Source organism: Amphiprion ocellaris, chromosome 7, assembly GCF_022539595.1.
Source record: "Amphiprion ocellaris isolate individual 3 ecotype Okinawa chromosome 7, ASM2253959v1, whole genome shotgun sequence".
Lineage (NCBI taxonomy): Eukaryota > Metazoa > Chordata > Actinopteri > Pomacentridae > Amphiprion > Amphiprion ocellaris.
In genome coordinates this window covers 23,252,427-23,277,349 of record NC_072772.1, presented here as the reverse complement: position 1 = coordinate 23,277,349, position 24,923 = coordinate 23,252,427, and the positions used below count along the sequence as shown (strand labels likewise).

Below are 24,923 nucleotides of genomic sequence, written 5' to 3'. Positions count from 1 at the left end.
ATCTCCAAATTATATAAGGGTCTCCAAGAGTTAAATGGGTTGAATACACCCCGCATAAAAGAAAAATGGGTAAGAGAGGAAAACTTTATCATGTCATTGGCAGAATGGGAGGATGTAAATGGCAAGCAATGGAAAACAGCCAGTTCGCTGTCTTGGAGAGAGTTTGACTGGAAAAGATTCTTTATAACACCAGCTCAGAAACAATTCAGGGAGAGGCAGGCTGCTTGCTGGAGAGAATGTGGAAATGTGGGGTCAGAGATAGCATGGAAAGGTTTTTGGAATCAAGATTGGTCTTCATTTTCAGGTCTTGTACTTGGGTAAGATGCCACCCAATTCACTGGTTGCCCTAAGACATACTTGTCTAGAATTTTGCTGGTTGCCAGCAGAAAAGCCATTACAAAAAAAATGGCTGTCAGGACCCATCCTCGATAGAAGACTGGTTCAATGTAGTGTATGAAATTTTTGTAATGGAGAAATTAACATTTGCACTCAGACTCAAAACAGACATGTTTGATAAATGTTGGAATTGTTGGATTGAGTTTATTAGCCCATACAGATCAGACTTTAAATGACATAACACAAATTGTACTCTGGTTCTCTGCTTCATAGTTTTTTGCTTTTTCTTTTTTTGGTGTGTATGTATGCGTTCTATTTTTTTTTATTTTTTAATGCTTGTTCCATGTCTGTTCATTTAAAAAACTGAAAAACAGCTTGTAACTTACGTTTACAAGATATTGTGTATCTGCTGAATTCTTTATGGAATAAAAAGAGAACTAAAAAAACAAAAAAAAACCCCCAGTAACATAGAAAAGTAGTTTCTCACATCTTCCACCATATTAGAATCAGGGGTTCCAGATTAAATGCCATTGATTATAACCTCATTAGGAGGTGACCGGTTGATCAACACATCCTGTTTAAACCTCTAACATCTGCAGTTCTTTGCTACTGAAGTGTGTGGTGCCATCATGCCAAGAACTATAGAGTTCTCTAAGGTCTCAGAAAAAAGTTTGTGGCTACCTGAATCTGACAAGGGGTTTAAAAATGTTTCGTGGAAAAACAATCCGCAAGTAGAGCAAAGGTTTGATCACAGGATCTGCAGGTAACTCTGCAGCTGCTGCATTTACAATGTATGTTTAATTTATTGTTAAAATGGGACAGTTTGTATTAATGTACATTTCCATGTAATTATGAGAGATTGTAGCCACGTGGCTAATTTCCATCTCAAGTCCCAAAGGCAGATCAAAAAATAAAGAAATTAGAAATAAAATAATATCATAACTGAACAAAAACACACAAAAAAGAAAAACAACCAACAACCAATAACACGTAGTGCACGTAACAGACAAAAACAGACAAAAGCTGGGGAACCAAGGCAATCACAAAAAGATTGCACTAATCTAACCTGTAGGAAAAAGCTCTGTAGTCCATAAAGAACATTAGAGCAAAACTACAGTTTGCCATTGAAGATACAGGCAAAGAACACATAGAGTTGTCTGGTCACAGTAACAGTCGACATGTTTGGTACAGACCAACGGCAGCTTTTCAGGAGAAAAACCTCTGCGCTGTAATTTTGCTCAATAATGACAAGACATTTACTTCTGCTAAAAGAGTCTATACTAACTTCGAAGGCCACTTACTTTTTTCATAGAATAATATCAGTTATTTTTGTTCAATAAATGATTGAAAATACAAATTTTCCTCAAGGTGTCATGATGTAAGCACACCATCTTTATCTTTGCATGGGTACTTATTTTATCACATGACTATTTAAATATAGATGTAGCAATTGAAGCCTAAGCTGAATATCAATCATTACCTTCAGTGCAAAGTAAATAACTTTGATATGTAGTGACTAAAATACACACAGAGGTAGCACACATGCATTGTCACTAAGTTATGACTATGTTGTGCAGTGTGCATTGATCATCCATATGAAATCCATGGACATTGATGGATCCTGTGAAGGTCAGTATGTCACAAACAATCAGGCCTCCTCTCCCTCCTCTGTCTCCTCTTTGTATGTGGGGAAATGATCTGGACAAGAAAGATCAATAGAGACCAGGGTTTGCCCCAATAACTGGACGCTTCAGTTCACTGCTACAGCCTCAGTCTGTCCATCAGCCATGTCCTACTGCTTCAGTTTATTGTTGTTTCTGAATAATCAGCAAGAAACACAGGAAAGACAAATATTCCCAGTAATAAAAGAAGCTGTGTTACTCTGACTGTCAGAGAGTAGAGTGACTGCAGGGCCAAATGGAGGTAGATGAGGACTGAAAGAATTAAGAGGAAGGCTGCCATTAAACTGTCATTTTTAATTCCAGCAAACGTTTTATTTATGGCTGGGACTTTAACGTGATAATTTTGATTAATTAATTACAGCGAAAATAACGCGTAAAAAATGATAACGCAATTAATTGCATCCTCCTAGGTTCCCTCATTTCTGGCACACCGGTAACTCTGATGAACACTCCAGCCCAGTAGGTGGCGGTAATGAACCTAAAGTCAGTTTGTAGCCATGAAGAAGAAGCACAGGAAGCACTGAGTGAAGTCAGGCACTGGTAAACAGTGAAGGAAAACGAAATTGAGCTTGTTTGGCAGAAAGTTTTCTTTTAAAAATCTTCCTGATGGCAGCTTGGATAAAAGCCTGGTTGTGTGTAAATTGTACAACAAAGAGTTTTCTGATCACTGCAGCGCTTCAAGCCAACAGTATCACCTCAATGTAAAACATGTTGCTGTTAGCACCAGAGCTAACGTTAGCCACGACAGTCATGCTAATGGCTAACGGTGCAGCCATCCCATAATAGACCACTTTTCTAGACAGTGCTTGAGTTTACAGAAAGTCTTAAAATGTTGAATAAAATCGCTATAATTGCACTTAGATTTTGAAGTAATCTGTGAATGTAGCAGACATGAAAAATGCAGATAAATAGAAATGAAACATTTTTGTGGTTTAAGTTTTTACTCCATCGAGGCTCTGCCTCCTTGAAGGAGGAATAACCTAAACAATAAAAGTATCTCTTTTAATAACTTAATTATAAACATTTTGTTTATAAAAAATACAAAAATAAAAATTTATATTCCTATAAAAAGAACCATCAAAATTACACCATTTATCAGACCCAGAAAAGATAAAACAGAATGAATCTCTGGATTTTCAACTTTCTGAAGCTCCTTGAACTACTTATGCTGATTTTATGTGCCATACAGTGGAAAAAAAAACCAACAAAATCCAGGCTTTAAGTCATCAAAATCACTTTTTTCTGTATGTCCCATTTTCCTTTTTTAAAATAAATTTTAAATTATAAACACGTATATGTCTTTTCATTGATTCAACTGTCAACCACAATTTTATTTGAATTGAAAAACCTCGTGTCAAATATGCAATTATTGCGATTAATTAATTACAAAGCCTGTAATTAATCAGATAAAAAAATTTTTATCGCATCCCACCACTAGTTTTATTACATGCTCACTGTGTTCTAATTTGTTTGTGGCTTCAGAAAAATATGTCTGATTTCAGAGAATCCATTATTCCTGGTACAGTTAGCTGAAACTATAACATAAACAGCTAAAAACTCCAGCAACAAAGGTTGTTTATTACAGAGGGTTATGAATGAGTGGCAACAAACAGGGCACAGTCAAAACATTTTTGGAGACTTTCTGTCACCATGAAGCTGGATTGTCATTGGAATTTGTTAGTTTACATGTCTTACTGCCAAAACATTCAATTTTTTTCAGTGCTAGTACACTTCATAATGGTGTTACTTTTAAAACAACAACTAAGTAAGGAAAGTATGATTGTACCTTGCTGACATGTTTCGACTACATCTGCGATCTTCTTCAGAGCGTCATCCGACGTGTGATGACGTGTCCTTTTTATCAGGTGACCAGTCTGACAGATTCTGACAGATCTGTCAGACCTGTATGCAGCAGGACGAGGGGGCTACACCTTCTCACATACCTGGGATTCCATCATCCAGAGACCACTGGACGGCTGGGGGCATGGCCGGTCTGACAGATTCTGACAGATTTGTCAGATCGGCCACATGATAAAAAAGAACACGTCATCACACGTCGGATGACGCTCTGAAAAAGATCGCAGACGTAGTTGAAACATGTCAGCAAGGTACAACCATACTTTCCTTACTTAGTTGTCAGTTTAAAAGTAACACTATTCTAAAGTAAAAAAACGACAAAATGAACATAATCCAACTAGTACACTTCAAACCATCAAAACATCTACTGTGGAAATATCTTTGGAAAAACGATGTTCACTCTTCTAGTAGTCCCACACATATGGACAACTTGTCAAGACATTTAAGGACAATGAAAGACCTTATAATGACACGTTATGCTGGGTTATCCTCTAGTTTCTCATCTACCTGTAGGTATTGAATTAAATGTTACTTAAATAACCTTGATGTATATTAAATTGTGTGCCTAGTTTCACTCTTTTTCTTCTTGATTATAGTGAGTATATCTCTTGACTACTTTTTACAAACTGGTTAGAGTAGACATGGCTGTGTTAAGTGTATAAAGGATGGGTAGATATGTGTTACCTCTCCTCCTCCAGCATGGTCCCTCCTGGATGGTGTAGGAAAGGTTGATGAACTCCAGGTCCACGGCTAAGCGTTTGGGTAGGTGAGAGAACCGCTGCGCATCAGTGATCTGGTTCTCAACCTTCTTCAAATGGGTCAGAAAGGACGCCTCCTGCTGTAGCTGAGGTTGAGCTAAAGGCTGGCTGCCTCCATTACACATGATGGCTTCCTCCATGGGGAGACTCACAGAATCAGGTTCCAATGCCTTATTGTCCATACCAGCTCTCTGACTGAGGAGAGGAGGACGGGGTGAGAGGAGGTAAAAGAGCAGAGATAAGAAAGGAGAAAGAGAAGGGAGGTCAAACTTCATTATCTGCTGACATTTCTAATTTTACACTTGCAACTGGGGATTTGGTGCCTTGCTGGTCTATTTAGAGGTAATTTAATAAAAGTTCTCCATCAACACTGAAACAACAGAACAGCAGAGTTGAGCCAGCTGCAGCTCTATTAGTGCCAAAAAAAAAACTGAAAGAGGCTACTTTTTGTTGGTTGGCTTTTTTTCAAAGCATTGCTTGGTGTTCACTGTATAGTTTAATGAACTTGACAGTGAGCATAGCTGCTTTTGTAGGTAATAAACAAACATGAGGCTGTGAAGGAATAAACACTGAGAGTGACACCAAATCAAACACAGCAACATCTTGGATTTATGATGTCTCAGTAATATTTCATTTTTTCATCCATTTCAGTCTCCCCACACCCACATACAACATGGGGCTGGTAACTTCCTGCATTTTCATGGATGGAAAATCAAAAACAAAGAGAAGATAATTATGGGTTGTTACATTTATCCACTTTAGGGACGCATACACCTGCCCATACAGACATAATATACTGCATGTACATAACCAGAACTCATGTAGCTCCATATGTACTTTGGATTCCAGAAAAATGATGTTTCGTAATGTTCTCACCCAGCAGTCTGAAGTCAGAAAAAAAGGATGGCTGGGTGCACAAAACACCTAAACAACACAGTTCAGAGCATCTTATCTCCTACATCCAGTCCACATTTTAATATTTAAGCAAGATATCAGTCTCTCCCTAATCTTAACCAGGTGCTAACTGTGACTGCAACCAACAGTTGTTTTCATTATCAATTAATCTACCGAACATCCATCCATCCATCCGTCCGTCATCTATACACCGCTTAATTCTAATTAGGGTCGTGAGGGGATTGGAGTCTTTCCCAGCTGACTTAAGGTGAATGCAGGGGACGCCAGGGGTCCGTTTCACGAAGCAGGTTTAGTGAAAACTCTGAGTTTGTTGAACCTGCTTCGTGAAACGGACCCCTGGACAGGTGACAGTCTATCTCAGGACTAAATATAGAGACAAACAATCACACTCACATTCACAGCTATGGACAATTTAGAATCATCAATTAACCTCAGCATGTTTTGGACTGTGGGAAAAAGCTGGAGGACCAGGAGAAAACCCATACATACACATAACAGGGATAGCATGCAAACTCCATGCAGAAAGATCCTAGCCCCACGCTGGGACGTCAACCACGGATCTTCTAGCAAGGTGACGGTGCTAACCACTGAGCCACTGCGCAGCCCTCTGCCAAATATTTTCGTCATTATAAATTCAATCATTTTGAGTTCACAAAATTTCAATTCAATTCAATTGTATGTATATACCGCACATTCGCAACAGAGGTCATCTCACTGATGACAGATGAAGACCTTAGAAAACTATGCAGAAAAGCCCAACACATCCAAATTTTTGTTTGGTTTCCCTTGAAGCAACGACTGATAATCCTAAAATTGCTGCCAATTAATTTTTTGTGAAACAACTAATCTAGTATTTAACTAATTGCTGCAGCGCTACAAATTTATTTCTCAATTACAGTATTAATATTGTTGGCAATACATTCCCTTCAAATGAATATTTTCCTGAAATTTGTTTAGTCTGATTAGGAGTTTCACAAAATAAAATTCAGTCCTACAAAGTTTTCATAGTAACTAATAAAAAGACCAATTCCTCCACTTGATTTTTCTAAATCTGACTGCTTAAGCCATATAGTCTTCTGAACCTTAAGCCCCATTCAAATATGGTTTATTTCACAATGGGAGGTGGGCTGGTTTAAATATTTCTTGCACTTGTCAGTGTTGAGCACATTTGTGGTCAAACTGTCTCCCCATCTCCCTATCGTAACAATTACAGCCAGAAAAAAACCCTGTAAGTTTTCAGCAGGCTTGTCCCGAGCAATGTCCTTGAATTTTAAAGTGAATCTCTGGGTTTGTTGTTTGTAAGGTCCTCCCTGCTTTTCAAGTGTGTGTCCCCAACACATAGACCTTTTGGACAAAAATTAGGCAATGGAAAAAATTAAAACCATCAGAAGAGCTACTTCAGGTCAAACGCAGCTTACATGATTCATCTGTAAAATGTTTCTCATCTGTAAAACATTTCTCACTGTGTCTCAAATCATGTTATTCTGGACTTACACTTGGTATTTTTAAGGCATAAATGTATTCATACTGAATATTATGGCAATTGCAGTGCACTGTGAGCACCCACATGGTGTACTCATAATGGCTAAAAAGTAGAATGTAAAGCTCTGGGCCATTCTTACCCTCGATGGTCCCCATCCTAGCTATGTAGTGGAAGTGAAGGGGCCTCTTACCAATTTTTTGACTTGTAAAATTTTTTTATAATACTGTGTTTCATATCCTCACATCATCCTAAACTATTTATTACTGTGTACAGAATGATAAATTATTAGGGACTACAGGGGATTTATAACTTCCTCTAGCCATAATATTAGTCCAGTCAGAGTCTGGCTTCAAACTGCATTTCTACAAAAGACAGGGACTGTGGACTTTGTCCATCATCTCGAAACATAAAATTTGTGAAAAATTTGTGTAATGTACTGAACAAAAAAGACAAAAATGCTAACTTCAGTGAATACAGTTAAACATTTCAAACTGCGCTCTCCTTATTTAAATGTCATTGACTATGTAAAGCCTAAGTGAATGTATCACCACGCTAAGTCATATCAGTGCTTACATCTGTAAGCAACTGCTGATTTTACCATTCAAACACTGTGACATGCACTGACAGTTATGCTGTAAGTTAAGTACAAAAAGACATATGTGCGCCATGATTGCAACAGATGGCCTTTACTGTCTTTGATTAGTTTTAATCAGGTAGTATCAAAGTTGAACTGACAAGTATCTCTTAAGAAGCTGCAAAACCCACTGAAATTGGACAGTGACGATCACTCAGTGCAGTTAGTCAAGCTTGAGGATTTGGTGTTCGCACATGTCCTGAACTGGTTACAGTTCATCATTAGTTCAGCTTCAGCACAAATTTATATACGTTTCCTGGGAAAAGACAACTTGGGTACGACCACCGTCACAAAATCCGTTTCCATTGTCCTGGCGGGACTCTAAGCAGCAGAAATATGCAATCTACCCTGTGATCGTGAGGTGATTAATGATCATCGAAATGGAGATACCTCTAATCTACTTTGTTCTACAAAGACCACTGTAAAAATGGTTCCCAAGTCTGAGGTGGTACAGTAATTTGTCCTTTTTGAGACAGAAGTCTCATTTAATCACTCATGGGGTTCTTAATCCCTCTTGGGGATTAAAATCAACTTTCTTTTCTACCCTTGATCTGCTTGGAGCAGGAGGGGGCTGGAGTTACTGGCTTGGGAAAAATCTGCAGACTCAGGTACACTACCAAGCACCAAGCCAAGCTAACGTATGGGAATTGACTGCTTCTTCACTTGCCCTCCAGATCACACCTCCATGCAGACACATTTCACTGACAGCATGGAGGGAGAAGCCAGAGAAAAGTCTGTTCTGGGTGTCAAAGGGCGCTGATAAGAAGGAGGCAGGGAAACAGAGAGGCATGTTACGTATGCCAACGTGTCACGAGTCAAATTGGATGGAACTGCACTGTACTGGGCGAGAGGAGAAGGAAAGAACTCAGTGACCTGAGATCATACTGCTGCAGATTATCTACTGTACCACTGTTACACTTCCATTTGACTTTAAGGCTTGATGCCCTAAATAGAGCTTGATTAAAGAACCATTAGAATCAAATCAAGTGGTCTGGCCCACAGAGTTATATGGGGACATCAAAGTGATGATACAAGGTTATGCCACTTGCCTGGTTTCACTGGAATGAACTCAGAACAAATATCTAATATGCTGATTTTAAGAATCATTTAGCTGAGAAAGGGGCTGCACAGTAGCTTGGTGTTTAGCACCGTCGTCTCCCCGGTTTGCGTCCCGGCCCGGTCCTGGGATCTTTCTGCGTGGAGTTTGCATGTTCTCCCTGTGCATATGTGGGTTTTCTCTGGGTTCTCCGGCTTCCTCCCACAGTCCAAAAACATGCTGAGGTTAATTGATAATTCTAAATTGTCCGTAGGTGTGAATGTGAGTGTGATTGTTTGTCTCCATATGTAGTCCTATGATAGACTGGTGACCTGTCCAGGGTGTCCTAAGTCATCTGGGATAGACTCCAGTCCCCCACAACCCTAGTGAGGATTAAGCAGAGTATAGATGATGGATGGATGGACACTTATTTGCCTTATTGCCAGGAGTAAGGCAAGAAGACTGACACCAGTCACACAGTTTCACTACTTACTAAACACTGAAACCAGAGCAAAAGACCTACTCCTGCCATACTTTAGAAATGTCTAGAAATGTCAAAGAATTCCCTTTAGACTACATTCAAACTTAGTGAGCTAAATCTGAATGTTTTTTTTTTCTTCTGTTTTGGGCTGCAATGCACACTAAGCCACATTTTTTCACTGCTAAACCTTAGCTGAGGAATTTTAAAATGTGTTTTAGTTTGGTTTAGGATTCCAGACTGATGTTCATTACAGTGGTTGCACTTGTGGACCTAACTTTTTTTTTTGTTAATTTATGTGCATTAGCCCATAATTTAGATGCATCAAAGCTTTTCATTACACCTTTTGGTGCAGAATTACACATTTAAATTGTTACCTTTTCTGTCATTTCCCATACACACTGGCATCCTAACACTTAATGAAAATGAATGTAAACAGAAATGACTTCTTCTTTGACTATACTATAGGCAGTGGTAAATATTACCATTTCTAGATCCTCAGTGCTTTGGTTTGCCGCTGCCTGGTGCTGTGATGCTGTGGGGTGGGGGCTGTTCTGTCGGTTACACACCTGTCATGGCAGAGGACTAGTTCCTTTGTGACACTGTGTTTTTTTTTTTTTTTTTTTTTACAGTTTCTATTTGAAATGTTGATACTTCAACAACAAAAGTACTGTCTCCAGCCATTTTGTGTCATCCTCTTTGCAGTAAATGCATAATGTTAATGATTTATGACGTCCTAAAGATTCCCATGGGTTAAGACTTTGGTTTTGGTGGTGGTAGGCAGGGCATGATTGATGTGAATGTAGAGACTCACGCAGTTTAGCCGGGAAAGATGTCTCTAGTGTAACTGGTAATTCACTTACTTACTGTAGTGTAGTCAACTCAAACAGGTGTGGGGCCAAAAGTCAATTGAAAGGAGTGAAATAAGTCATTCAAATGCAACCAACAAAACTATTTAGTTGCACCTGACAGATTTTTATTCTTATGTGCCACCAAAATTACGGTTATAAAACTATTACGGAGCCTTGGTCTGTACAAGGAAAACTGAGCTCGTTAAGGTGGCCAGCATTCATGAACCACCTTAAAATCTTTGTCTCAGCTTGCTCAGCATCTGTCGTATGCTCTAATGCACGTTTTTTTTTTCCTTACCAGAAGAACAGAGATGAAGAAGAGTTTTAAACATTAGCTTTGGCATTTCAGTGTGGACGGAGCAGCTGGATGCACGCTGACTTCTCTGACTTTTAGTTAATACAGACATACAGTAGTATGGGTCATACTTGAAAATGATCCATAGCTAACATGCTAATATAGCTGACAGAGTGGGGCGTCTGTGAGGTCTACAGCATAAACTATCAATGTAAAATAGTTTCATCAAAAGTCATACAGCTTTAGACAGCTTCTGAAGACTCTAAATTTCAGGTGAAAAATAATAATTTCCCATTTAACACCAGCTCTTTTAACATCAGCTAGTGCTACCACTGATGTGCATTGATACTGATTTATGTTGTGTTCTCTTTTCAGTATTCTGACATTGTGTATACTGTACGTGCCATTCAATTTAAGCAATCTACAATGACATTTTACCAAACTAGAAATATAAAATGCACCACTTTATGTAAAATCACATGAGAGCAGTTTTGAAGGAAGACTCTCAGATTGCTGCCTGAACAAATGTACTTTTTCATTCAGTTGCCCCTGTGCTTCCAGAGTTAAAAACAGGGAATAGAGTGTTTATTCACTCTGATCAAAGTCATTGCACCATAAAACTGGCATGAAAATTACACTTTCTAAATTGTTGCTTTATTCGTGTTGTATGGCCATTCGAATATCACATAATTCCCCACCTAAGCCAAAAGGTTACAGCCTTAAATGTCACAAGAAAAGAACAAAGTGATTTCACATAGCCACAGGAAAAATGAAGAACAGGAGTATTTTTAAACATTTTGTCAGAATCCTCCTTTAGTCAGGTCTATTTATATGTGAGACATAAAATTTTTTAACTTGTTTCAGCATTTAAAAGAAAGTGATTGACTGGAGGGAGAAAAAAAGCTTCCGTTATCTCCACTCACAGAGGAACAACTCATAAAGATATCTTATAACAAAGTCATAAATCAATTAGAATCCAGGCTTTTTAAAAAAAGCATGGCTTTATGTCAACTGGCTGTCTGCGTTTGTAAGAGACACATCTATGTGTGCAATGTGTCAACGTTTGTAGAGTGGTGGTACCACAGAGCTAAAGAAGATTTGGGAATCATAATATGTAAATATGTATTTTCAAACTGATGTAATCTCCATAGAAGTGCAGTAGCACATTTTCTTTCCAGGAAAACTTGTGTTTTTGTGAAAGCTACAATTCAGCTACAATTCTAAAACAAGGCTTTATGAGGATGTTTGACCTTGTGTGCTGTAGCCTGGTGTAAAACCCTTCATTTTATCAGGAAGAACCGATTTGGGCATCCTGCAAGAATGGAAATAGCTGGAACTGTCATGACCATTACTTGTAATGGCAGCTTGACCTTGTCATGAAAAGATATGTGCTCTTCCTTTTCTACTGCTGTAACTCTTGACAGTAGCGGCCACATGCAGTAGTGTTTGTCCTTGTATTTGATAATGTTGGCATTTTTTCATTTGTGTTTATGTGTTTACCACTCCAGGGACAATTCAACATCTCATCAATGAGATATGAGTGAAGATTTGAAGTATCACTACCCTCTTAGTTGGATTTTGCTATATTTTTTACACCAGTGGTGAAATATTCAGATCCTGGAGAAAGTAGAAATACCATAGTATAAACATGTACCATTACAACTACCAATATTATCTACAAAAGTACTTCTACAATTGTTAGACATTATTGCTAGTTGCAAGTTGTCAATGTGTAGCCAATTTTAGGTACTTTGCACACTACTGGTTAGTTGAAAAGTACTGCTTCTTATAAATTTCTTCATGTGTTTTGGATGTAAAAGCTTATTCAGGAAAGTAAGTAGTACAGGGCTTCTGTACGGTTTTTGCCTTTTTATTACCACACACAATTCAATTCAGTACCTTTTTCACAGTCATCAAAGGATGTTGAAAACAGAAATGAATAATTTTGTATTAGTGACATCACTTATTAACACTGACATATATCACAGACTTACTTACGTAAGACGTACTTGTCTGCTGTATGACAATTCCTTGTAATATTGCTGAATTACTGAGCAGGCCTTTGGAGTCTGAAAGGTTAGAGAGTCAGTGAGCTCTGGATGAAGAGACTATGAATAGTTCTAGTTTAAAATTCATGCAGCGTTATTAATAGACTACAAAGAAAGTATCCGAAAGAGACACAAAACGACCACCAAGTAGCTTAAAACAACCGCACAAATCTGCAAAATGTCCATAGAGAATCAAAACGATCGCAGAGTTAAATGACCATAAAGAGGCTTTATACAACCACAAAGAGGTTCAATTGACATTAGCCTGAGGGTCTTAAACAGGGGCCACCTTTTACATGTCTAAGTCCACGGTCCCATCATCTGATAATGGCAATGGAAGGATTAACCAATTAACATATACATTAACATGTAGATATATTAATTTATTTCTTGCAAAGATCTACACTTGTCCATTATAAGTCAATATGATTCATAACAGCTGTATGTAGCCAGGACTACTGTAAGGCCTGACAGCACATAAGAACTAATACTTTGAGCCTTTAATCGAGGAAATCAGGCTCACAAGAGTTTATATGACTTTTTTTTAGACCTGCTGTAACTAAAGCTGTCAAATAAATTCCAAGCGTACCTCACATTTGTACTTTAGTGGAGTACTTGAGTGTAATTACATAGTTACGTCCCTGTATTAATATTTTCATACAGTCAAGGACAGCATGGCTGCTACTGACTGTCAACATTACTGTACATGAACAAGAATGTTTGTTCTGAACAGCTCTAAGGCAATGAGCACCTCGAAAAGATGACTCACAGACTGCTAACGCCTTGTCTCACATTTTATCTGCTAGATGCTTACATCAAGTTTACACAACCACATCAGAAAAGATAAGGGTATTTCCTAAACTCTTCAGTAAGGTCTAATTGTTCTGTCAGTGAACAGCGGTAAGACTGGCTGTTCTTACATAACATGAGAAGACTGAACATAAGGATATTAAGATCAGGCCCAGGGAAGTAGGCTAACACTGCTGGTCTCCCATGACTTTGTAGGAATGAAAGCTAATTCACTGGAGAGGCTTTGATAGGGAAAAAAAGCCCTTAAAAGCTTCATTCTGAGTCAGAGCTCCAGCATACAGCGGCTCCATAAGCTACAACAGCACTTCTACACACAAGGAGTTAAAATCAACTGAGAGGGGGAAGGGTCGTCTTTCTAAGAAACTTTAAAGGGAACTAAATAACTGTGGCAGTATCCAGGCCTGATTAATCCGCTATTATGTAAAAATCTGTTTGAGTTAGTTTTTGTTAAAGATGTACATTTTCTTCATGAACTTTCTCCATTTCTAGATAGCATCCTATATAACTATGCTGATAAACATAATTTCATCAGCTCTAGTCAATTGATTATTGCAATTATTACAGCTAAAAAATAAAGACATAATAAAACAAAATAGGTTTTGGATTTTCAATTGCTTTCTTTCACTCTTAACAGATCATTTCATGCTAATTATCTGAGACTGAATTAAATGTAGCATCAAACAGTAAATCCACTGATGTGTCCCTCTGTACCTGTTAACTAGGCTGTAGCTCTGATAGATACTTATCTTTAGCATCACTGGAGCTGCCCATGAGACAAAAAAAATAGTAAAGACACCGTGTAGATTCCAGGTCAGGGAGTTTCTTTTAGCCAAAACTGCTCAAATGATTTTTAACAGGGTTTCCAGCAAACAAATAACCTTCTGGGAACGTTCCCTCAACATTGCTGTGTTCACAACAGACTGCAACTTTCTTGGAAGTATCTACAAAACCCTTTAACGACCGTTCCCTGGAGATTTTATATACTGTATATGAGGAAAAAGTTAGCTGAAATGTCACAGCAATATTAGTAATGAATTAAAATGAACGTGACATAGCCTCGCTATGATTAAGCGGCATTAAAACGTTATTTTAAGCTAGCTATATTCTGAATGCAGTGCTAACGCTGAATACCACACATTACACACGACTTCAAAACATTTTAAGTGTATTCCAATGCAGTTTTACCAATGCTAACACTGTAATTTAACAAGTGAAATTTAATTTGCTGTACGTTATAAGTATCTACTTGTTTGGCTTGACAGAAGTGTGTGAACCCACTGGAGAACATCCACAGTAGACAGAGTTGAGAGTGGACAGGGAGCCAGAGGAGGGACATCCACCGTAGGGACAGAGGACACATTCAGGATGAACAGAAGACCTGTCAGGACCGGACAAAAGAGGAAAACTAAGAGCTTACATTGACTGCTGTCGACTGAAGTATCGCCGTCCTCCTCGGTGTGTGTCAGGATGTGGTTATCCTCCCTGGCTGCTGCATTCACTATCAGACGCTGTCTGCTCCGGTCTGCCGCATCTACAGCATCGCTGCACGCTGAGCGGCCAGAGCGGAGCCGGAGGGCGGAGCGGCCGGAGGGAGGAGGCCGGAGGATGGAGCCGAGGGATGGAGGAGGGACACGCGTCAACTGGCCCTGCAGTCAGGGCTGGGTCACATTGGGGGGAGAAGGACTCCTCTGCTTCATTGAAATGTGGATTTCTGCCTTTCTAATCTTCATCATGGATGACAGGTATAGGCTTATGTTTATGTAACCCACATTTCTCCAGTATAATTGCAACCTGCCGGCCTTTTTTCCCACCAACTCCTATATCAAAGTGTAGCTCCAGCAACGTTAACTAATACTAATTCAAAGTGAGCTACACTACCGTTCAAAAGTTTGGGGTCACCCAGGCAATGTCATGTTTTTCATGAAAACTCACACTTTTATTCATGTACTAACATAACTGCACAAGGGTTTTCTAATCATCAATTAGCCTTTCAACACCATTAGCTAACACAATGTAGCATTAGAACACAGGAGTGATGGTTGCTGGAAATGTTCCTCTGTACCTCTATGGAGATATTCCATTAAAAATCAGCCGTTTCCAGTTAAAATAGTCATTTATCACATTAACAATGACTAGACTGGATTTATGATTCATTCAATGTTGTCTTCTTTGAAAAAAAAGAATTTCTTTCAAAAATGAGGGCATTTCTAAGTGAGCCCAAACTTTGAATGGTAGTGTACAATGAGTCAGTAGACATGATTGATTCCTCCGGTTTGTTACATATGAAACCCTAAAAGTCTGAATCCATGTTTTTGAGGATGTCATCACTACACTGCAGTTTCAAGGTAAAAACATTCAACCGTGGTGTTGACTGCCTATTTTACTCTTATTTTTCTTTCAAAAATAAGGACATTAATCGGGTTGAGTAATAAGTCAAAATCTCGATTTCCGAATTCTTATGTAAATGTGTCTTCATTTCTTTCATCCTTTATGACGGTAACATGAATATCTTTGGGGTGTAGACAGAACAGGACAGTTTTCAAAATTTTCTGACATTTTATCCACCAAAAACTAATCAATTCATCCAGAAAACAATTGACAATGAAAATAATTGTTAGCTCAAGCTCTACAGGATTTTTATGTTAACAAAGCTGCTGCAGTGTATTAGCATAAAATCTGATAAACATACTGATTACTACTGAGTTTTGGAATTGTTGCTGAATTTTATGTAACTGCATTTATTTAGATAATTTTTTACTTTAAATTGTGGCAAATTAGTTATCATACAAGAAATTCATTGAAATCATTAGAAACTGGAAGTGTTTCATGTTTTATTTTATTAAAGTAACACTTCAAAACAGGACAAAAGTAATTTGTTGTTATTTGCTATTCTCAGACCTTGCATCTGCATTTCATTCCAACTATAAGTAGACTCCAGCCACTGAGAAAGAGTGCAAGATGCAACTGAAAGCTTTGTGGAAATGGAATTTTTGTCAGGACATAAAACCGAATTAACCTGTTTCCTATCTGGTTTTCTAGATACTAAACTGGTTCGAAACTATCAAGCAATCAAAAGTAGTTCTAGTTTGTGTAAAATTTATCGAAATTATCTTCACATAATGCAAAATATTTAAAAACTGCTGCATCTCTACATAACAACACATGCAGACATGTAGTAGACATCACCCTTCCTTCATGTTTCATTGTGTGTTCCACGTTCAGGCTGCTCTGACATCCTGCTGAAGTTGGAGACACAGCTGAATTCCTTAGAGTCTTTGTGACAAATATGGCAACAAGCCACGACTTGTCAACAGGGACCACATATCTCACAGACTCAATCTAGCTCTAAACGTGAACCTAGCATGTTCTGACACGGGAAAACACACACGCACACACACACACACACACACACACACACATAATGCCATACAATGCACAGATGCACAGTATTCTTCCGGTGCCCCCCACTCCTCTTGTCTCTCATCTATCCCCGTCCCTCTAACTTGCCAGAGGGAAGGAATTCTCTTGTGAACACACCAGGTGTCAAACAGGGATGATGAGACATTTCAGGCTGGTTGCTTCACACCCTGCAGTGACGTCAGTACCGAATAGATATATAAACAGCACTTTCAAAAAGGTTTGTTTGCAAATAGACATTTACAATGGCTCTGTGTGCTGAGTAAAAATTGTATTCACTGTGCCTGTTTCCAGTGAGAAGTTACACTGACATACCTGGGAAAGGTGAGGTCTGTTTAAAACACTGCTGTAGACAGGCCACACCAGCTGATCAGAAGTCCCTCCTCTGAAAAATAGATGTAGAAGAGTATGTCCCAAACTGAAAAAAAAGTTTTGTTAAAGTCAATAACTAATTTGAAATGACAAAATATGAGCAACTATTGCCTTTTCAATGACTAATAATAGTGAAAAGCCTTTAGGAGGGTGCTTCAAAAGTTATCAGTCTCATTCGGAAAGAAGAGACATAACTCCCATTTTGGGGGGTCACTGTACACTATAAAGCTTTATATTATTGTCTACAAAATTCAGCTTTCATGACAACTTACAGTATATATTTACTTATATTTCAATTCAAAGCATGGCATTAAGGATGTCATACTTTTCTTATTAAACACACATGTGTATATGCTGTGAAGTATAAAAGAGACACAAAAGAATACTATTCATAAAAAAAAGAGTGACACAAACTACCGTTTAAAAGTTTGGGGCCACCCAGACAATTTTATGCTTTCTATGAAAACTCACACTTTTAATCATGTGCTAACATAATTGCACAAGGGTTTTCTAATCATCAGTTAGCCTTTCAACACCATTAGCTAACACAATGTAGCATTAGAACACAGGAGTGATGGTTGCTGGAAATGTTCCTCTGTACCTCTATGGAGATATTCGATTAAAAATCAGCTGTTTCCTGCTAGAATAGTCATTTACCACATTAACAATGTCTAGACTATATTTGTGATTAATGTTATCTTCATTTTAAAAAACTGATTTTCTTTCAAAAATAAGGACATTTCTAAGTGACTCCACACTTTTGTACAGTAGTGTATATTATGAAAGAGTGATATATGTGATATGCACACATTTTTCAACTCTGCAAACATGATTTGTATATTACAGCTGTGTCACACTTGGCTTATGTCATGGGTGTGGAAATTGCTGTCACAATGGATTTAGCAAGGATACACCTATGAATCTTCACTCATGGCTCTCCTGGCAAGCCTTCTCTCTCCTCTGGATGCATTTTAAGAGTTGAGATATCCTTCTGATGGTGCACCAAGATTGATTTCCTATTTAGTGGCAGGAAGCAAATGGAGATGAGGAAACTGAAAATAGTGAAATGAGATCAGCCTTCATTCAGTCCATTCTCCAGTGATCCACCCTGACCTCTTCAGGCCAGCCACTCCTTTGTGCCAATCCACTTCCCCTGACACTGCACAACTGCATTTCCTGTGTCCTTTGGCTAATAAATCTAGAAAACATCCAGCTTTTTCCTTTAGAAGCATCCAGATTAAGTTTCTGCAGCAAAATTCCACTGCAGGTATGCCATAAGCAATGTTTTTCATCAACTAGAAATTAATGGCTTGCCAGATGAGTGCAACTATAACAATGTACACGGACTAGGCTATTGCAAGGCCTGTGCAAAAAAAAACCACCTAGGTGACGAAAGTTTCTGGTGCGCCGGGGAAAAAAATGAAATAAAATAAAATCTTGCTTCTCACATATTCTTATTGACCAAACTCCATCTTATCTTATCATCTTGTACCTGGGACTATATTGTACCATATCATCCTAACAGAGCCCTTCGCTCTTAGACTGCTGGTTTACTTGTGGTTCCCAAAGTTTCCAGGAGCAGAATGTGGGGCAAAACCTTCAGTTATCAGCTTCTTCTAACGGGGAATCAGCTCCCAGTTTGAGTTCTGGCGGCAGATACCCCCTCTACTTTTAAGATTAGGAATAAAAACTTTCCTTTTTGATAAAGCTTGTAGTTAGGGATGCTTAGGATCAGTTGATATATCCCTTAGTCATGTTGTCATAGGTTTAGACTGGTCAGCGACTTCCCATCATACACTGGACTCCTCTCCCCTGCTCTCCATTTGTCCCTCATCCATACAGGAGAAGATTACAATGATACCATTGAATATCACTCACTTTTGGACTTCTCTTTCCATAGTTTGTGTTTTGTTTTCTCTGCAGGTGTCTGGCTCTGAAGCTACAGCTCTCTGATCTGCAGTCACTCGCCTCACCAGTTTCCAAAGTATTATTCTCTTATGTTTGTCTGCTTTCCATTGGCTATCCCGATATCCTCTCCCAAACCAACCCCTACTCCTATTTGAGATGGCATATATTGTGAACTGGCGCTGTATGAACAAAAAGAACTTGGACTTGTAGAGTGCCATGACCAGCATGTCAGGCAAAGGCCTAGATGTGACTCTTAATCAGAGCCTGGGTCTCATTGGTCTTAGAAATGGTCCTTTAATGCTGGGCTAACTCACTTTAACACATCACTCCTCGATGGTTGTTTCAGGTTAGCTTCTGTCTCCGCACATTTTGCATCTTTCAGGGGCATCAAGTCATCCTGGTACAGCTACAAAATACAGACGTTGTGGTGACTCAAGAAGGTGTCATACAACTGGTGACAGTCAGTGGTGCAACCCACAGCAAGCCTCCACATGAGGAGCCATATGTGTAAGTAGACGGTCATTTGCTTCCACTCTTTAAACATTCTCTTCAGAAGTGTTGCCACAGCAGTCTCTATCGACATATTGTATCTGACTGGGAGACATTTCAGCCACTTTGTAAACCTGGATCAGGACAGTGCTTGCAGGCTTTGAGCTGGGACATGACTACTTGTCTATGCTCATTACTAACATTGTTTCCCCAGATGCTGGGGCTGTAGTTGTGTCCTTTAAGATTTCAAGCCACCATTTTCATGGTATCCAACTTTATAAACTGAAACATATTGTGAAGTGATGATGGCATGATCTCATCCAGTCTTTGCAGGATATCCTGGGCATAAACCTACATCAGCCCCCTGTGCCTGGGGGACAGGACACATGGAAAGTGCAGGTTCAAATGTCACAGACAGAATCAACCTGATGTGACAGCACTGAGAATCCCCTTGTAACCTTCCACTTGATCTGACAGCGACAGTTTTTGAGCCCTCATTGATGCATTCAGCTGGCTAAATTGCTGTTATGCAAGTTTTGATGAAAGGAGGCAAGGGAACTGCACCCTGTGGCCAATGCTGAGCGGGTAGACGATGCCATGGCACCAGTTGATAACCTTCCAAGTGCATCTTTGGCAGGCCAGATACTCACATGCCACAAAGTATGCTTTCCCCACAATCCTGGTCATTTAATCTTCTGAAACAGGCCAGCTAAAAATTATTTGTGGTAGTCTGGATGTGGTCAGGTCAGTTTAACTTGCAACAGCTTTTGTGGCAGCAGCAGGGAAGACCAAAGTATTTTTCCAGTGACAGAGGATTACTGGTCTTCAGTGGTCCCTGTGGAGGATACCAAAGTTTGGTCGCCCTGGCGGAGAATGAAGTGCAGACAGTATATAGGCTGCAGGATTTTTATCGGTGTATAAATCTCAGGTATGTAGGTGAACTGGTAGCAGCAGGGGAACAGAGTGTCACAGCCCGATAAACACACACACACACACACACACACACACACACACACACACACACACACACACACACACACACACACACACACACACAGAGAGAGAGAGAGAGAGAGAGAGAGAGAGAGAGAAAGGACAAGGCAAGAAAATGTATAAGACAAAGAAGAAAAACTACAGAAACACTAGGAATGACAGAGAAGCTCAGTGAATGCAGATTCTTCAACACAGGTGCACTGCATGTTACAGTTAAGCGAATAAGGGCAATAATGCTCTGTAGCATGTATAAAATGCTGATAAGGGCCACTTGATCCTGACTTGAGATCAAGATGGAAAAACAAAAAGTTCTCAGTGACTTTGAAAGAGCGTTCTTTGTTAGGGGATGGATGACAGCAGCTTCAGTCACAAAGACTGCTAATCTAGTCAGTGTTTTAAAAGGAACTGTGACTAAAGCTACATCTGAATTTAGGTCTACTGAAAAGACATTAGGAAATAGAGTCAGAGATCGTGATTGACAACACACATTTGATTACCCAGATGCTCATGTATCTGTGTGACATGTAAGGAAAACCAGAAGAGCAGCTCTTCCTCAGGTAACCTGACTGAGAATATCAATGCAGGATGCTATCAGAATAGCTAGGGTTAACCCTAACCCTAGCTATTTGCAAACCTATATTGTCTGTTGTGAACCGTAGTATTAAATAACCTTTCATGTTAGACATTACAGTATGGCTCCCCAGCATAAAGGATGCTAACTTTCATATGTTGGGCCTTTGCATGATTAGCACAATCACCAACATTATATGGACAATATTAGCTAAAAAAAATATATAAGGATAAATTCAGAATTCAATAAATGCATTGTCTACATTACATTCGCAAAAATGTAGTCACAATTAGCATAGCTTGTCAATATTAGCTCATTAGATAGCTAGATAGTTAACAAAAGTTAGCATTTTACCTAGGAAATCTCATTTATAATTTAATGTTAATATTCCAGAAACTTCTTTGCTGATATGGACAATATAGAGGTTATTGGGGATGCTGAATCCCTTTTGGACATTTTCAAAATTCTGATTGGCTGTTCTGTGGTTGTGTTTTCTAAAATTGTTCAGGGTCCCAAACTGTACAAATATACCAAGTTTTATGCACTTAAATCACATTAAATCACTGTGCCCTGAAATGTGTCATGAAAATACGTCTTGAAAGGGTCATGGCACAGAAAGCTGACTCTACACATTATGCAGCATGTTGGCATGGTACTATCCCCTGTACAGTTAAAAATTATCAGTACAAATATGATTTCATAACTTCAAGGTGACATTTGAATGAAAACTATTATCAGTTTTATAAAGCTAAGATCAACACAGTTCTGCCGAACCCAGTATGCAAACAGTGATGACTGCAATAAAACCCAGGTAGTGGAAATACAATTTGCAGTTGCCTCAGCTAAGTCGATCGTCCAACAGCCACAATGACGATGCCTGCTCTCCTCTCTGCAGCCCTCATGCTGCTGCTGCTTTCTGGCACTTCCTGGGCTGTGGGTAAGCTTCAGAACTATTCATTAGTCTTTATTTAATGTGATTTTTAATATTGTTATTACCTGTAGTCTTTGTCACCACCATTTAGACAGAAAACCAGCTCCCATTACTGTGGTGGTGGAGAACACTTTACTGGGCACCGCTCCGTTGACTTACACCACTGACGTAGTAGCTTACAGAGGGATCCTGCTGGGTGCTCTGAACAGACTCATGAGCTCCAATCAAAACTTTAAGTAAGATCATAGCATCATCGGTTGCCTCAGTGTGACAATTCACAAGGTGAAACTGTTTTTGTACATATAAAATTTTGTTTACAATGTTCTATTAAAAGTAGCCAAACTTGTACTTTGCAATTCAATCCACAAAATGCTTATTTTTGCAAAGATAATTTCAGTGGTGTGATCTTCCTCTTCCTCACAAAAAATCCTCAGACACACATGAAGAACTGAGACATGTAACACTTGATATTAGTAAACTGAACTTTTTTTGCACACACTAAATGAGTATGACTAATGACTGATGTTGTTGAGCCTGTCTGACAGAAATGATATATGTATAGAGCAAACTTGCAAAGGAAAAATGTTTTGAAGGACACAGAATGCAGAGTGGCAAATCACATATACATTGATATTTATGTAATATGTTCTTTGACGATATAAGTTTTTTAACCAAACTACACAACTTTGCAGTACAACTTATCGGCTATAGAATTCAACAATTCAACTGTCCACTGGCATTACTAGATTAAGTTTTAGAAAAATATGGTGGTCTGGTTTAATATAGGAACACTGCACGCTGCCTTGAGACACAACATGTTTATTCATATAAACTCTAGACCACAACCTCTCACTAACTTCTGAGTCTGGATGTCAACCATTGTCTGTGGTGAGAGAATCAATCATCCACCCTGAGCACCACTGCTGACTGTTCTACTTTGGTCAGTAAAACAAGTCATTGCATCAGAAAATTTTCCATGCAATGATTGCATTTTTTATTTTTTATTTTTTTACCATAAACCAGTTGAAAAAATTATAGAAACAGAGTTTGACCCACAGAGAAGTAACAGGAGTTTATATAGAGACACAACTCAGGACATTTCAGTTTGACTCTTTAAAACTGTGGTGTTGAACTACATTAAAGAACAGTCTTCAGTGGCACAATGTCTGACCTGCAGTGATGCAGATAGGTGCTCCACAGTGTCAGTAAACTGTGACAACATTGTTGGGTGTGTTTACAGGTGCAACAGAACACACCCATCATCACTGCAGCTGCCTTTAAACTTTCAGCAGGAGGGTGCAGTACAAATCTGCTATTCAGTCTCATAATAATGTCCTCTTAAAGGCAGCACTGAAACTGGCTCAGTGGAAAAATCTGCACCAGAGTGAACAATACACTGTTTTTATATGAAGCATACATTTTATATAATAGGGTTGAGTATGTCAGCATTAAGTGTGAAATAAATTACAGTACCCACATTTACATCAGAAGAAATCCATACACTGTTATGAAACAGAACACTAAGAAGAACAGCTGTATCAAACAAAAAGGCAGAATTTTTAAGGTGATAAAGCAAAGCTAGGAATCTATATGTGTTGGATTCAGTTCAGAAGGTAATCGATGAATTAGGCTCGTCTCCATGAACTGCTTTGGAGTGAACTGGGCTGCATAGTGTCACCAGAAGGTGGTGGTATAATCTACGTTATAAATGACTGTGATAAACAGAGTAGAAGAAGCTGGAAACAAAACCAGGACTGTCTTCTGAATGGTATACTTTTTTGTTTTTCTAGTCTGTATTCCTATGACCATGTGTATGAATTAAGTGTGTGCTCTTAACTTGAGCTTGTTTTTGTGCACACAAAACACTGTGACTGTGACCTAAGTGTGCTGAGGATTGTGGGTCAGAAAGGCCAGAAAAGCATCCTGGTTTGCATCCTTCAAAATCCATCTAGAAGTAGAAGGACATTCAGTTTTTTTTGACAGACTGCATTTGACACAGTGTTGCTATAGAAAGTTGTCCCAGTTATTTGACAACCACACAGACCTTTTCTCATCTAATGCATCAGAATGTGCATAAAAATACATTAACCCTGATGTTAATCTCTTAACCTGCCTCTTTATTCTTGTGAAGATGGCTATGAAAGTCCTCCAGTTTTTGGTATTTTGACCAAAGCCAAGATATTTTGACTCCAAGTTTGAAGTGTTTGACAGTTTGAACACGCAAGAGAGCCCATGAACACATTTAACATTAACACAGATTCCTGATCAGTCAGTGAAATTAGAGAATGACTCTGACAGACTGCTGATGATCCATCTTTGTTGTGTTCCTACAGGTTCACCTACACAGAGGATCCAAACTATGGCCCATACCTGGAGAGTGTGAACGGTGTGGCTGGAAATGATAAAGATCATACCTACTGGGAGCTGCTGGTCAAGAAATCAGACGGCCAAATCATAAGACCAAATGTTGGTACGTTCATCATGAAAATGCCTGTCAGTCTTTCTTATTGTAAACACAATAACAACATAATATTTAATACTGCTTGCAGGTATTGGATGTTACATTCCCAGCGTGAATGATCACATCATCCTGAGATTTACAACGTGGTAAAGATTCATCAGGCACCATACAACCACATGAGATCAGAGCCAGGTGGAATCAACTGTAGTTTAATGTATTCCATAGATGAACAACATGTAGGTGTTTGTTGTTGAGTGACAGTGACATTTGAATAAACTATCCATCCATGTGTTGTCCTCATGGTCTGAAAGGTGAATACAGAGTCTCAAGAAGTGTCTCAAAGAAGCATCTGGTATCATTGTGCTTTAAATGTGTGATGGAGACTTTTTTAATGCAGTGAACACCACAAATGAAATGTCATTCTCCTCCATTGCTCTGAGGGTGGAGGCAGAAACCTTGATAAGTGAAAATCTGTCTGGCTGCACTGCTAGATTCTACCACAGGTAACCAACAAAATGTGTTTTTTGGTTGATATGAGTGAATTACAACTTTAAATTGAGCTGAAAAATGCTCCACAGAGACCCTGCTGTCTTTAAAG

The 24,923-nt window shown here is 38.9% G+C and overlaps 2 protein-coding genes across 3 annotated transcripts in view; one reads left to right on the top strand and one right to left on the bottom strand.

Annotated features, from left to right (window-relative positions):
• The window catches only part of LOC111581229 (ATP-binding cassette sub-family G member 4-like), a 31,572-nt gene extending 16,765 nt beyond the window's left edge, over positions 1-14,807 (bottom strand). The window contains exons 1-3 of one of the 2 annotated variants that reach the window (XM_055011871.1): positions 14,601-14,807; positions 12,324-12,394; positions 4,560-4,828 (exon numbers count right to left, since the gene is read on the bottom strand). In XM_055011871.1, coding sequence (XP_054867846.1) covers positions 4,560-4,815 — 256 coding nt within the window. In that variant the 5' untranslated portion in view covers positions 4,816-4,828; positions 12,324-12,394; positions 14,601-14,807. The remainder of the gene's footprint in view (positions 1-4,559; positions 4,829-12,323; positions 12,395-14,600) is intronic. The other variant, XM_023289331.3, reaches the window with a different exon arrangement.
• Positions 14,808-21,711: 6,904 nt separating this feature from the next.
• LOC111581215 (transcobalamin-1-like) lies at positions 21,712-24,614 on the top strand. Its single transcript, XM_023289306.3, has 4 exons — positions 21,712-21,870; positions 21,956-22,100; positions 24,198-24,334; positions 24,414-24,614. Exons 1-4 carry the CDS (start codon positions 21,801-21,803, stop codon positions 24,473-24,475), a joined length of 414 nt encoding a protein of 137 aa, XP_023145074.3. The 5' UTR covers positions 21,712-21,800; the 3' UTR covers positions 24,476-24,614.
• Positions 24,615-24,923: the final 309 nt, after the last annotated feature.